The sequence below is a fragment of the Chrysoperla carnea genome, chromosome 2 (genome assembly GCF_905475395.1).
Source record: "Chrysoperla carnea chromosome 2, inChrCarn1.1, whole genome shotgun sequence".
NCBI lineage: Eukaryota > Metazoa > Arthropoda > Insecta > Neuroptera > Chrysopidae > Chrysoperla > Chrysoperla carnea.
Genome location: NC_058338.1, coordinates 91,102,148 through 91,118,709, shown reverse-complemented (window position 1 = coordinate 91,118,709; position 16,562 = coordinate 91,102,148). Strand labels below are relative to the sequence as shown.

The window sequence follows — 16,562 nt, the reverse complement described above, 5'->3', positions numbered from 1 at the left end:
ATGCAAGGTACCACTTTTTCCTTTTCCACCTAATAAATAAACTTTATCCCATAAATTAAAAATATCTTTTAATTGTTTAACTGGTACATGTTGTAACGATAAATCAATTTTTAAACAATTCATTTCATTAACACAAAATGATTTCCAATCGATATTAAATTTTCGTATTGATTCTTTTGTATTTGGATTACCAGAATATGCAAAATTTGTCCAAAATGTTGTTACCATTTCCATACTATATCGTTCAATTGTAAAATTTTTCATAATATTTGGTGAATTATGATTTTTAAATAAATATCCTAATTCATCACCATGATGTACACCCTTATATTTATATCGAATATTATCACGAATTGCATTTAAAATTGTATCCAATGACCAAATATACGTATATACTTGGTTTTTCGATTGAGCATGGGCACGTGCTGTTGATAGTATTTTGTAGCCAAACATTTCGTCAGTATAAAACTAAAATTCAATTTAAAAATATTATAAATCACTACATAGAATAAAACAAAGTCGCTTTCTCTGTCCCTATGTCTCTATGCCCCTTTGTATGCTTAAATCTTTGAAACTACGTAACGGATTTTGATGCGGTTTTTTTTAATAGATAGAGTGATTCAAGAGGAAGGTTTATATGTATAATCCATTAAATAGTGGAGAAGTACTGCTATTTTTGAGGTTAATAGTTAAAAATGTAAAAAGTAAATAAGTAAAAATGTAGTGTATGAATTTAGATATTCCAAAGATAGCAGGAAATCTTCATGGTAAAGGGAAAGGGGGATTGTTTTACTCCAAATTTAACGCGTGCGGGCCACGGGCAGTAATGAATAAATCAAAACTACTGGATCGATTTTAATCACATAGGCTATATATTTTATACCCGTGCGAAGCCAGAGCGGGCCGCTATGTTTTTATATACAACGTTCACAGTTTTTCTGTAGTGTATTTAGTATCAGCATTGCACCCGTGCGAAGCGGGGGCGGGTCGCTAGTAAGTAATAAACAAGTTAATAGTATCTAAGAACACTTTCCATTAATACTTTTTTCCTTAGAGCCTTCTCCAAACTGAAACGATTTTTGAAACCATCGCTTTTTTTCAGTTTTTTCGATTACGGAAACCCTAAACTCGCAATTGAAACATAGCTAAGAACATTCTCTATTAAATTCTAAATCGGTACATTCGTTTAGGCGCTACGATACCACAGGCAGACAGATACACACACATAGCGGTCAAACTTATAACATTTTTTTGGTTCGGGGATTAAAAACAATGAAAGGAGAGTAGAAGTACTTTCATGCCCTCTTTATGAGAGCATCTGGAGGCATAGATGTTTCTCGATGAGCGGAGCTACCCTGGTGGAAAACATATTTGAAGAAAGAATAAGTCTTCATAATTAAGTCTAAGAAACTCTGAAAAAGTCTTAGGAACTCTGAATAACTCTTAATTTCTCAACGCTTTTGGGCTATCTAATTCAGAGTTCCTAAGACTTGTTCAGAGTTTCTAAGACATATTCAGAATTATTTTTTCTTCAAATATTTTTTTCACCAACCCTGGTGAAAAAAATATTTGAAGAAAGAATAAGAAATTGTGAAAAAGTCTTAGGAACTTTGAATTTCTCAACGTTTTCGGACTAGTCTAATTCAGAGTTCTTAATACTTTATTAAGGTTGCTAAGACTTTTTCAGAGTTTCCTAAGACTTATTAAGACTTATTCTTTTTTCAAATATATTTTCCACCAGGGAAGGTACAAGGGCCCATTGAGGCTATAGGCAAGTCAGAAAGTTCACAGATTTCTGAATTTTTTATAAAGAATAAATGTTTTTCGTAAACCTTATAATAAAAAAGTTTTTCATATGTAGCCAACTTAGCTAGATACCCTGTATATATATATACAATAATTGCTCGTTTAAATATATAAAATTAACAAATACCTGAATAAATCGATCTAAATTATCAAATGATGGTGTTTCCTTGTCATAATAAAACTCTTTAATCTTATTTCCAACTTCAAAACTAAGTTCATCAGTTTCTAATGTATCTTGTAAATCTCGTGGTATTAATTGTCTGTTGTCATTGAAATCCGGTGTTAAACGAGTTTTTGCAGAAAATGTAAACGGTAAAAGTCCTTCATGTGAATTGTATCCGATTAAAATGGGTATTCGAGCTGCTTTATTTGTAGCAATTAATTCTTCTGGCTGTTCCGATATGAATGCATTGTCATTTGGTACTTCGACAACTGGTGTAATAGCATTTAATTCGCCAGCCATAAGTTCCTAAACAAAAGGTAAACAATTCTTGGTGACATTTTCATATTTTGGTTAGTCATGAAGATGCCTCCTCTCATTATTCCACACTAGTTATAAAACTATAATTTTATAACTAGTGTGCTACGGAATGTAAAAACTGGACAAATTGATAATTTAAAAGCAAATGCTAATTTTGTCATTAAAATCGGTATATGGGTATAAAAAAATATTCTAAGTAAGTTTTTCTAATAGTTTTCTTCTATATGTCTAACCATCTCTGATGCTAGGCAAAATATTAAGAATTGGCCCTATTTGCCAGTTTGTAGTAGGTTAAAAAATCTGACCCATCACCCTGTATGACTGAGCAAAATTTCAAATCGATATTCCTATAACCAAAATATGAAGGTGTCTTCATCTTAAATGCGGCACACTGTTTTACCTCTTGACAATTTATTAATCTAGATTGATTCGTTAAAATACTATCCACCGATTGATCTTGCAAAAAATCCAATACACCTTCATCGTTATCCGCTTCACATGCCAATGCTTTTACCAAATCATAGTCAAGACGTAAACCACCAAAACACCATGGGCATAACGCGGAACCACTTTGCATTATCGCTCTGTGAAAAAGTTTACGAGACATTGACGATAACATATGTAAATGTACATAAGCTGCCCCGAATCCTTGACCAAATATTGTTATTTTATTTGAATCACCACCGAACGCTTCAATATTCTTTTTTACCCAACGTAAAGCTTCTACTTGATCCTTTAAACCTGCATTGCCAGTAACGTTCAATAAAGGATCATTCAATTTTAAAAATCCTAAAAAAAATTATTTTAATCGTTAAATACCCTGGTGGAAATATTTTCTGACTATAGTCTATAATTCAGATTTATAGTGTTCTGAAAAACAATTCTAGAAAAATAAGTAAGTCTAAAAAAGTATAAAATGACCTAGGTAAAACTTACTAAGCATTTTGAAGACTGAATTTTTAACAGGTTTTTAGACTCTTCTAGAAGACTTTTTTAGAATTAATCAGAGATTTCATGAAAATTAAGGAAAAGTTAGAGTTAGACTTTTTCTGAATTAATCAGTAAAATTTAAATCATTTTACCCTGGTGGAAAAAATATTTGGAAAAAGAATAAGTCTTAATAAGTCTTAGGAAACTCTGAAAAAGTCTTAGAAACTTTAAAAAAGTATTAAGAACTCTGAATAACTCTGAATTAGACTATTCCGAAAACGTTGAGAAATTCAAAGCTCCTAAGACTTTTTCAGAATTTCTTATTCTTTCTTCAAATATTTTTTCCACCAGGGTAGATTTTCGAAAAATTAATTACTGTAATTTTTACAGAAATCTGTAATTTATATAAATTTTGTACAGAAATCTGGTATGGTAATGTCAAATTTAATGTAATTTTTCAATCTTTATAAATTATAGCTCATGTGTTATTCTGATAAATCAGCTATATTGCTGTACAGTTTCATTAAAAACCATTCGCTAGTTTTTGCGTGAAAGCGTAACAAACAAACAAACAAACAAACATGCTTACTTTCGCATTTATAATATATATAGAGATAGAGATATTGTTATTCTTGCACATGAGGTATGTCGAAAATCTGAAGTAGAAGTGTTTATTAAATGAGATACATTTCCATTAACGTATTCAGACTCTGTTAAATGCTTCCATGCTCACGAGTATTCGCAAACGCTCGGCGTTGCTTCAGATAGCCATTTAATAAAAGCCAAAAACACTATATGAAAATCTGTTAGACAAACATTTTAGTTTAAGATTACAAACCTAAAAAACCATGTCTATAATTAATCGTAATTAAAACAACTTTTTTTGCAACTAAAAATTCTGGTCCATAAAATTCCAAACTGCCCATTTCGTATATAAACGGATAACCAGGTATCCAGAACATAACAGGATATTTTTCATTGGTAGGATCAGAAGAGATCTAGATTTTAAAAAATTATACTATTGAATTACTTAATTTATTAAGGTATAGTACAGTTAAAGATGTTACAAATAAAGAAAATTGAAAAAAATCGCTTTCATTTTGCTAAAATCTCATGGAATGTGTTCCTTAGGTGTCAAATATCATTAGTAACGCATGAGTTAGTCCTGTAAATGTTTCTATTTAATAATAAATAATAAATTGTTAATTCAATGGAATGGTTAATGTTAAAATTGACTTACAAAATTAATAAATAGACAACTTGAATTACGTATACGTTATACATGTATAATAGTTTTCGATTATTTGACACTTAACGTTTGCGTCATACAAGTTGCCTATTTACTAATTTTTTAAATCAAAAACATTGATCGTTTCCTTGATATGAATTAACAATTTATTGAAGAAGAGTGAATGTATGATCATATTTGAGACTTTTGTTTCGAATTTAATATAAAGTATGTTAGAACTTGGGAAAATTAGACGTAAAGAGTAAAATTTTTCGATATTTACCATGTTTTTTGATGTATTGATATGCCAAAAGATTTAAAGAAAATCACTTATTGAAGAAATAACACACAAATACATGCAATTTCATCACTTTAAATGTGATAAAATGAAGGGATTAAAATTTAAAGCGGTCGAATTTCGAGGGAAAAATCTTTCTGGTTAAAAATTGTTCATGTTGATTGTAAAATACCTATACCCAAAAGTCCATTTTTTCTCTGAAAAATTTTATGAAATAAAAAAAGAGCGATTGGAGATTAGTTCTCCAAACACCAGCTCATAATAACCATATGCGAAGTATATAATTAAGTTTTTATGTGGCATCGATTGCTATTTTTTGGTCTTCTGACCAAAGTATGGCCGTATAGCTAAAGCAGGCACAAAAATTTTACATATGTATAATTGTGCGGCGTTTGGAGTAGATGCTATAAAGAGACTAAAAAATCGTTATTTTGTGGGTGTAATTTTGGAAAAAATTTTTTTAGATAAAACTTCGATCGAAAGTCTATCATTTCGGCTGCCGAATCATTGTAGTGTGTATCCAGCGGAAGTGATGGCTATTCATGAGGTATGTGAATGTATAAGACTGAACACCGTTAGGTGCAGGGTGTTACATTACAATCTTCACCGACAGCCAAGCAGCTCTTAAATCCTTCAGCTCAGTCTATCTAACGTCAAAGGTAGCATAGGACTGCCGTACGTCCTTAAATGAGCTGGCGAAACAAATGAATGTAAACCTGGTATGGATACCGAGACACAGGGACATTCCAGGAAATTGCGAAGCCGACGAGCTTGCCAGAAATGGCACAATGCTGCCGGGCATAACCATCAATAAATATTCGAGAGTTCCATTTTCGAACTGCAAGTTACTCCTTAAAGAGGATATCTTAAAAAGGGTCAATCTTAGATGGAGGGAGGAACGTACTTGTGGTACTTACAAGATAGATATGGTCTGAGTACAATTGCAGGCGTTCCGAAGATCTTATATCACTTCCAAGGGCCTCTGTTCGCAAAGTTGTTGCGGCTATTACAGGACACTGGTTGGGCGGGCAGGCATGCTGAACGCCTGGCAGTGTATCACGACTACTGCAGGAGCTGTCACAGTGGTGAGGAGGAGGAGACAATGTCTCATATTCTCTGTCACTGCCCAGCTCTTGTCATGAGGAGATGGACTTACTTGAGCCAGCCTCTCTTTGACGACCTCTCCGACCTAAAGTCTGTCGACGTCAGAGTTCTTCTTAAACAGCTCCAAATGGTTCATGGAGTAGTGGCCGGGGATGGGCCAACCCTTTTTCGGTATCACAACGGACCCTATGGTCTAAGTGTGTCCCACCCCATGACAGCCACTCTAACCTAACCTCGATCGAAAGTCAAAATTTGAGTTCAGAGGAGAGAAAATAAGTCAAAATGAGAATGAAACCAATCTTGGACTGAAGAAACTTTGTTGAATATTTTACAATAAATTAAAATTCAATACACAAACTAAATTATTGCAAGTATGATGTAAAAATATAACAAACAGTTACAAGTAAACTTTTACTGAAATATTTAAAAGTTTTATAATAATAATATGTCTGACGTGCAAACAATTTTAAGATTCCGCATTAAGTTTTTTAGGCCAAGGTTTTATAATTGATTTTATTTCCGTAATAACTAACCTGTGGTGTATAAATATTCAAATATAAACAATCATCTTCACTACCATAAAAATTCCCTGGATAAAAACGTCGTTTCGAAAATGATTTTACTTTTGTACAATCTAAAATATCATCATTCCATGGTAAAGCCGGCTCTGGTGACTATAATTAATATTATTTATAGAACAATAAATATATAAATTAATATAAAAATATTAAATAACTAATAATAATTTTAAATTTACAATAAAAATATATAAATTAATTAAAAACTGTGATTATGCGAAAAATTAGTTATGTACTAAAAAAATTCAATTAATAATGGTCCAGGAGATGTACGGGAAAAAACCATGCGAGATACTTGTGTCGAGATTTTATCAACCAGTCAAAGATATCGTCCAGTCTGCCTTTTTTTTACCGAGATTCAATTTTTTAATCCCAATCAGAGAGGAAATATAAGTCCGCAAATTTTAAATGGGTGACTTTCTGCATTGCTGATTCGCGAGTCGAAACCTAATAGAGCTAGGTTAATTTTGACCAAAAATTTGAAAAGTATGGCCCAAATTTAGTAGAATTACACACTTAGTTTATCAAAATTGGATAAAATTTGGATGTGATAGAGCAAAATTAAATTTTTTAGATTCTGATGACGTCATAAAGTTCAAAAATTCGATTTTTTTGATAACACAGGCAAATGTTATCCGATCTTCTTGGAATTTTTTTTGAAACCCACTAATTTTGGGTCATTCTTTTCAGCTGTGATGTCAGTTTTTCGCTAGCTATCACATATGTGCTTAATTCCAGGACCAGACCTCCACAATCTTGAAATCTTATAGCGCTAGGGTAATTTTGATCATAAATTTGAAAAGTATGGCCCAAATTTAGTAGGATTACATACTTGGTTTATCAAAATTGGATAAAATTTGGATGTGATAGAGCAAAATTAAATTTTTTAGATTCTGATGACGTCATAAAGTTCAAAAATTCGATTTTTTTGATAACACAGGCAAATGTTATTCGATCTTCTTGGAATTTTTTTTGAAACCCACTAATTTTTGGTCATTCTTTTCAGCTGTGATGTCAGTTTTTCGCTAGCTATCACATATGTGCCTAATTCCAGGACCAGACCTCCACAATCTTGAAACCTAATAGAGCTAGGTTAATTTTGATGACAAATTTGAAAAGTATGGCCCAAATTTAGTAGGATTACATACTTGGTTTATCAAAATTGGATAAAATTTGGATGTGATAGAGCAAAATTAAATTTTTTGGATTCTGATGACGTCATACGGTTCAAAAATTCGATTTTTTTGATAACACAGGCAAATGTTATCTGATCTTCATGGAATTTTTTTTGAAACCCACTAATTTTGGGTCATTCTTTTCAGCTGTGATGTCAGTTTTTCGCTAGCTATCACATATGTGCTTAATTCCAGGACCAGACCTCCACAATCTTGAAACCTAATAGAGCTAGGTTAATTTTGATGACAAATTTGAAAAGTATGGCACAAATTTAGTAGGATTACACACTTGGTTTATCAAAATTGGATAAAATTTGGATGTGATAGAGCAAAATTAAATTTTTTGTTTTAAACCCAACCCAACCCAACAGTTAAAAAATATATAACTTCGGTATATAAATTCGATTTTTTTGATAACACAGGCAATTGTTATCCGATCTTCTTGGAATTTTTTTTGAAACATAGAGTATAATCAGTCTTTTAATTATCAAATCAGTCATCAGTCATTCGTAATAAACTGTTAATTATCAAAAAAAAAAAATGTCGTTTCATAATTGTGCTTGGTTTGACTGCAAGGAAGATAAAGCTAGATCATCTTCCGATTCTGAATCTTACTTAAACTTACTCTTTAGTAACGAACTTTCAATGGTTTTCCAAGTATTTTGGGTTGCTTAATCCGAAAATCAAGTTTTTTCGAAATATGGTCGAGTAATTTGTTATAAACAATTGAATTTAACGCTACCAATCATGTTAGGCAATGTTTTTTGCAGTTTTATGTGAAAACGGATAAAGGTAAAAAGTAACCCACGAAATAATTTCTCGAAAATATTTATTAGAATAAAAGTTATTGTAAAATTTCGTACGAAAACCGGAAAAAAAAATGTTTGTCTTTATATATTTAGCCCATTTTCGCATATATCTCGATTTCTAATGAAAATAGGAAACTCTACAACGTCTTCTTTTTAAAGGACAGGTCTAAACAGTTAATTTAAGAGTCATGCAATACCCAAATATTGTTTAAAAAGAAGTTACACGGGTTGAAAATCATGAAATTTTACGAAAAAATTACATGTAATTCCCGAAAAAATTACCCTGTATACCCGATATTAGTTTTTTTTCTAATTTGATGATATAATTTGAATTATGTATAGAAACCTTAAATCTTAATTCCCCAATTGGTGGCTCTGCATACGGTATTCCATAAAAACATTGGAATGGTCTACCATTTATATCCTGTTTAGTGCATCCCGAAAGTTTTCCTTGTTCAATGGACACAATTGTATTTTCTACTTGTCTCATTTTGATAATTATTAATCGAACATGCTTGTTTTTTTGCAGATTATTTTTTATGTATTTCAAAATACTTCATAAAAATTTTGAGTGAAAAAAAAATTGAAAGATCTTTTTTTGCCCATGGGTTGCTATTTATTTGAGTTATATTTATTCAATTACGAATTTTAATAATTATTATGTGGAAAAAAATATTTATTTCGGACCCGCTATTAGTTTTGTAAGTCGAAAACGAGCCCTTAGCGAAAGAAAACGCCAAATAATTATATATGAGAAAATTTCAAATTTGTTCTAGTTTAAGGTAGTACTATCGGTAATAGACTTTGCATTCTGAATTTAATGAAACTTGGCATAGTTGCGTCCACTATTATATCATAATTAACCAGTTAAATTTTTATGGGAAATAACAGATTTCATTTTATTTCACAAAACTGGACGTTCAGATTTTCAGTTCTCATGAAGACCCCTAAAAATTTAACTGGTTAATTATGATATAATAATGGACAATTATGCCAAGTTTCATTAAATTCTGAATGCATAGTCTATTACCGATAGTACTACCTTAAGAACCTTTTTTATTTTTTCTTATTTATATCTTTATTAAAACTTGAGTTATTGTAACCGAACGCGAAAAATTTGGACCAAGATCAAGACTGCATGACCGAGACTCAATTTGCTCATCACTAAAAAAGAACTCCTCTTTACAAGCTTTTATTTCTGGCTTTTAAAATGCGGTTATTATGGTTCACCCTCATTCAAGGTAAAATAAAGTACAATTTAATTTTGAAATAATTTATTTAATTAATGGCGATTTTTTTTGCTAACAATACGGGTTTTTCACACATAACAAAACATATAAATAACATTAACCTAAGACTAAAATAATTTAAATATATCTAATAAATTAATATTCTATATAATTTATCGACGATTAATAAAACCAGCACTCTTAACAATTTTATAAATTTGTGATCGATCAATATGATCAGCAGCTCGATCAAATACTGGCATTTCTTTATTCGTTAACCATGATTCTTTTGCTAATTCTTGTGCAATAGCTGGATTACTATAATATTTTGTACTACGATGTTGTTCTGGTGTTAACTGTTCTTCCATTTGTGCATTTAATAAAACATCACGATGTGCCAATGATTGTTGTTGTGTTGGTATACCAAATGCTACGGGAGCACCAGGTTGTTGAATTATTAACTGACCATTTGATGCTACAGTACCAATAATGATTGCAACAATTATTGTTGTTTTGATTGACATTTTTGTGTAGTATAAATTGATTATCTAAAACAAATGGATACAATATTAGTATGATAAAATTAAATAGAATATCATGGTATAAAGAAAAAATTAATGCATCTTTGAAATTTTTCACAGTTGTTTATTAGGTTGTAAACACTTTGTAAAGAAAAGTCGACATCACAGAGTATCGTATCTAATCCTTTTTTTTTTTTTTGGAGGGTAGTTGGGAGTTTTAATCAGTTTTTTACAAATTACAAAAAAAATTATGTATCAAATAAAAAAAAAGTTAAATTAAAAGTTTTAGCTGATGTATTTGTGCACATTTTCGTTTATTTTTCGACTTTCTAGCTTCAAAATTAACCGAGATATGCCAATTTTAAAAATGGAATTCAATCAAATGAAAATGTATCCATCTTTTAAACCGTTAGAGAAGTTTAAATATAAAATTTATTCCTTATAAAAAAATGGACAACTTTTATTTGAAACATTATTTCGTAAATATCACTGTTTACCCGCGAGAGCGCAACTTAGGAAAAAAATTTGTTGTCCATTTTCTCCATAACGATAAAAAAAAAGTATGTTGATTTTTTACAGGTGAATTTCAACTAGTAGTTGTGTGAAACATTCTAGAAAATCAAACAAAAATTCCAGAAAATACTTGTGCAAATTTCCAAAACTTTTGAACATTGAGCAACTTTTTCTAATAATTTTTTTTCCAGGGGAGGGAAAGGATCTGAAAATCAATTTTTATATTTTCTGATACTGCAACTTATAAGAAATATTATAAAATTTGAAGTCATTATAGTCTCTATTTTATTAATGTATCAAACTTTAACCGTGCTCTTCACAAAACTGATCAAAATTTCACTAAAACCTTCGGACCGATTTCGCCTAAACTTTGCACAGATCGTTTGCATACAAAATACTAATTTCTGAACGAAGAATTTTTTAATTAAACAAAAAGAGCGATTTTGGGAAAAAATCAAAGTTTAAATCAGAGTTTTTTGATTGCACCTCCACCAAAATTTCAAAAATGAATATTTCGTTAATTCTTTCGTTCAAATTCAAGATAAACTTAAGTACTTTAGAAATCCTTTTGTTTCTTTAATTTCAGATGAAGCAATCGCATGGAGCAACAGATAAAGCACCTTATCCTGACTACCGCAGGAAAATTTTTTTTTTTTAAGTGACTCCGTTCTCATTACAACCGCTGTGAGAATTTTAATAATAATAATGCTTTATAATAATAAGTATAAAAATATTAATAAATAAGGTACACTGTAAAAAAAATCACAAAAATAGGTTTTTTTGGTATCTCAGGCCCTTGTCCCTTCTTATTTTATCACTCGATTGTTGCACCACTAAACTCAGATAATTTCTTTAAATAAAAATCAAAATACTTTTTTATTAATTACCTTTATAAATAAATACAGTCACACTGTTTTTTTTCCTAATTAACGGTTAAACCGCTCACAATTCACGACTAATTGTTAACAACAATGAAACTATGCTTCGATGAACAAACAAAACTTATATATGAAGTTATGATAAGGCAGCATTCAGGATATATAAACTTACATAATGTTACATTAATTAAAGTAAAGACAAGGCCGTACCTAAGACGTCTTAATGGAATGGGTTAAGAATTATAGTAAAAATATTTCTGTATACCTTTCCTTTTTCTGTTCTTCAAGTCATGTGCAAGGCCCTTTACCAAGTAAGGTCACATATATTGAGATAGTTTAGAGTTAAATTTAGTGGGTGTAGGTTTTTTGATCGCAAGGATAATAATCTTATTTATTTTTACTCTAGCAAGTTTTTTTTTGATCTTCCTTATTCCTTTATCAAATGCCATGATTCACGCCTCATTTTCAAGCTTATTATGTCAATGAGTGACGAAAAATATACTCACGGTCTAAAAATGTGCCGCTTAGGAAAAAACACGCTAAACAAATAAATTGAACGAAAAAATATCATAAATTTAAATAATACTAGAGTGATACCCACCCGCTTCGCTGGGTTTAAAAGTAAAGATTGATAAAGATTGCTCTCGCTTATCTCCTTTCTATAACACTCGAAATAATGGCAAGGATTGTTTTACACAGGTAAAATATATATATATGGTTTTTTATTTTTTTAAATGTATAATAGTCGTAATTATTCATTGAGTATATCAGAAAAGATGGCCGTAAAATATTTTATATTGATTATTTTTACAGAAATCTGTAATTTATGGTAATGTCAAATTAATTTAATTTTTATGTATTTTTTTATTTTTTATTAATATATCTTTATAAATTATATCTCATGTGTTATTCTGAAGTATAAGCTACATTGCTGTACAGTTTCATTAAAAGCCATTCGCTAGTTTTAGTGTGAAAGCGTAACAAACAAACAAACATGCTTACTTTCGCATTTATAATATATAGAGATAGAGATGTTTATAAGGCAAGGATGTTAGTTTTTTCTCTCCTAATACTCTAGAAGTCTAGACATATAACACTCAAACCATTATCAGGCAACTATGTTAGTTTTAACAGATGCTCTCCTAATACTAATTAATGCATACTACTATTAATTTAAGAACTTTTGATTTTTTTCACCACTTTTCTACGAAATTTGACTACGGGAGCCGAATTCCCCACGAGTCGAGCTAGTTATAAATATTGTTTTGAATCATTCTTTTTTAATCGATTCCAAAATTCAAGATCGATTGAGTATTTTACCCTCTTGAAAGATATTTTTTCTTTTTTTGCTGAAGGTAAACTTGTGGAATATTTTTTTTATTCTTTAAGGCATAAAGTTCTTAAGAAAACAATATTGTTGACCTAATAATTCACTGTTTTCACTTGAAACCAATTAAAATTAAAAAATATGTCTTTGATTTTAATATAAATACTAATTACCTATACAAGCAAACTACAACTTACAATTAGTATAAAAAAACAAGTGACCCAACAACCAATTGACTGAGATAATTGTTAAAAAATCCTGTATAGACAGTATAGAAAGTGTTGAATGTCAGCCGCCCTTTGTTTTGGTTTTTAGAAATCTCGAAAATTTTCGAAATTATTTTCTAGAAAGTAGTTTTGTTTTTCAAGAATTCTTCACAAGGCCACTGGTTGAAGCTACCTGTGAATTTTCAACTCCCTATCTTTTTAACTTTTGGAGAAAATAGACACCAAAGTTTTGTCCTAATTTGCGCCTTTATGGGTAAACAATTATGTTTACGAAAAAATGTTTCAAACAAAAGTTATTTATTTTTTTATAAGGAACATTTAATTTTTTGTTCTATCTCTAATGTGTGTAAAAGATGGGTCTTACGGACCCAAGATCCAGTTTACCTATGTTGATGATTTTCGAACTCAAACTCACTTTTTACGCCTGAGCACACTATAAAATTTCAGTTTGATATCTCTTTTCGTTTTTGAGAAATTATGCAGAGAATTATAATTTTATTCATCTTGTATGCGTGTGAATGCGGTAGGGCGTTGTAAAGATATTTCGTGGACACCGTGTATATTATGTAACTGTGCGTAACATGAGCAAGGTAACTGTGGCGAAAACTTGCGAGGACCGGCTTTGTTGATGAAAAATATAATAGTTTAAAAAAAATACATGCAAACACAAAATATCATGAAAACAAAATAACACCAATTTTCATTAAAATTTCTTATGGTTTAAAAAAAAAAAATATATATATATATATATATATATATATATATATCAAACAAGGCCAAGTCGTTGACTCGATATTTTGTTATTAGCTCATCGTTAATTCGTTAATTTGTATGCAAATAACGATGCTTTTCTGTGGCAATTGTATGTTTCAACATTTCGCCAGCATACTGAATTACTTTACGAGAAAGTTACTGAATATTGAATAACTATTATCTCATACAGGACAATATCAAATGGATGAATTGGCAAAATAGAACATAAAATAAACCAAACTAAAACTATCAACTAACACAATTAATTGTTTAAATATCATGTATACATTGAAATCCAACGATATCTAGAAAAATTTTCAAACAAAGTTGATAAGCAGTGTTACCGAAACGAAAGTGTTACCAAAAAACTGAAATTATGTTTGCCCATTAATGAGCATTTAATACGTCTTCTGTATAAATTTCAAGTCGATTCTCTGTACGATTTACGATAAATTAATTATTAAAAACAGCCCTTTTTACATGAAGAAGTCGTAACTAATGTTGGTTTTTTAGTCAATAAGTGCTTTTAAAAATGTTTTAACGTTTGCATAAAAAGTTTTTATCAATATTCTTTAAGTTTAAAGCTTTAAAATCATACCAAAATTAAGAACTATATAAAAAAATGAAGAACTTTTTTTGGTAAAAACATTGACTTTGATAGTTAATTTCTCCTAAACCGTACAGAGAATCGATATGAATTTTTCGCAAAAGACGTATAAAAGAATCATTAATTGATCAATAAAATTTTCGTTTTTTATCGTACGTTTTTTCGGCATCGAAATACCTTAAAGCTCATTCACCTTAAGCTCTTGCATTCCCTCACGGCCATTGTTGTGCCAACTTTTTCATAGCTTATTTTACAATAAGGAATATTCATGAAATTTTTTTATTCACATTTCTTAACAAAATATTACCCGATAAAAAGGGAAATTAAAATTAAAATCGGTCAAGAAATACGGATGATATAAGTAAGCATTTTAAACTACTAATTAGACGGATATTGGACATAGTATTTGAGGTCATTTACTATATTTTCCATAAGAAATCCATGTTCAATTCTGTTTTGCTAGAAAGAGATACAATCAAATTTAAAACAAAAAAATTCATGAATTTTTTTTAATCAGGATCAAATGTATCTAATAATAATTGAAATTCATACGTAATCATCTTCTGCTTGTTCTGTCTCAAAAACTATTGACATAGTACTAGGAAATAAAAAAAAATGGAATAGTTTTCAAACCCTTCAAAAATTTGAAAGTCTACCGTGGTGGAAAAAATATTTGAAAAAAGAATAAGTCTTAGGAAACTCTGAAAAAGTCTTAGAAACTTTAAAAAAGTAATTAAGAACTCTGAATAACTCTGAATTAGACTAGTCCGAAAACGTTGAGAAATTCAAAGTTCCTAAGACTTTTTCAGAATTTTTTATTCTTTCTTCAATATTTTTTCCACCAGGGTAATTACCCAAATTAAACTAGTGACCTATAAAAAGTTGCAGATCGATTAACTTAAAAAATATCAACATAACTACCGACATGAATTAGTCAAATATTTAGAGGTCAGTCAGTCTCATTCTCTGATTATTGATAAACAATTATCGCCAAAAATATTTTTATTGTACCGTTTAATAAACTTTAAGAAGGTTTAACTAGTAATTTATAATTAGTAAAATTAAAACCCACCTAAAAATTTTTAAAAAAAGCAGATGTAAATTACTTCCTACTCCCTCCAAAAAAACTAAAGATATTTTTTTTAATAAATATTGCAGGCATGTACTCAGTATTCAAATTTCACGTTCATGGCTTCAATAATTTTAGGCTGGACATTCATCAATTTAAGTTATAAAATCTATTAATTTATAGTCTGGCCGCTAATGGAGAAAAAATAGAGTACCTATTATGTTCATTTTGAGATTTTAATGCTAAGTAAGACTTTATCAAGCAATAGAAAAAAGAACTATAGGTGCAAGCTCGCTTTGGCATATAATATTTAACGGAAATGTTGTATATTGCATAGCATTCTTACATACATATACAGTGTGGACCTTAGATCATTTATTTTAAATAGATGAGCCCAGTGTATACCAAGTATATATATTTTGGCGTCACAGAGTAGATTAACAAAAATGAAAATATAATATTCAAACAGCTGACAGAGAAAACACCATTTTGGAGGCCTGGTATTCAATGCGCATGATCGTATGACCGGAATCAGCTACTTCAATGATGTGTTTATATTTCACATTCACATGTGCTTAAAATAAATAAATAAAATTTTATTTTGTTTTAACGTTCAAAAGAGTAATATTGTTAAATAATTTTGTTTAAATTCTATAAAAAAAATTTTTTTTAATGGTAAAATGGTAATTTGTTCAAAATATACTGTTTTAACTTTATTTAAAAGTGGTATAATCTTATTTTAAATACACGCCAGAATATTATTTTGTATATTAAGACATGCGTATTATGACCTGGCCTCGGCATTTATTATCCTTGTCAATCTACTTTGAGACGTGGTTCTCACTCTGTTGACAATTCCAGTAGTGAATTTTCAAAGGTGTGGACTCATTTTAATCTATAATGGCTAATATAGCGCGTTTTGTAGTTTACCAATCAAAAAAGATCCAACTAGATCTAATTATGATGTCAGTTTTACCTTTTTTTTTATCAAAAGATATCATTGGAGATATCCTGATATATAATCCAGTT

The 16,562-nt window shown here is 29.9% G+C and overlaps 2 protein-coding genes across 2 annotated transcripts; both read right to left on the bottom strand.

Annotated features, from left to right (window-relative positions):
- Positions 1-291: 291 nt before the first annotated feature.
- On the bottom strand, positions 292-8,924 carry LOC123293041 (esterase E4-like; the record flags this gene model as incomplete). The annotated part of the gene is made up of 6 exons (XM_044873757.1): positions 8,756-8,924; positions 6,381-6,521; positions 4,056-4,215; positions 2,688-3,076; positions 1,934-2,275; positions 292-468 (listed from the first exon to the last, which is right to left on the bottom strand). Coding segments are annotated over exons 1-6 (1,353 nt in total), but the record flags the coding sequence as incomplete, so codon positions are not given.
- A 742-nt stretch (positions 8,925-9,666) lies between these two features.
- LOC123291920 lies at positions 9,667-11,686 on the bottom strand. Its single transcript, XM_044872382.1, has 2 exons — positions 11,560-11,686; positions 9,667-10,186 (listed from the first exon to the last, which is right to left on the bottom strand). Exon 2 carries the CDS (start codon positions 10,160-10,162, stop codon positions 9,812-9,814), a length of 351 nt encoding a protein of 116 aa, XP_044728317.1. The 5' UTR covers positions 10,163-10,186; positions 11,560-11,686; the 3' UTR covers positions 9,667-9,811.
- Between the last annotated feature and the right edge of the window lie 4,876 nt (positions 11,687-16,562).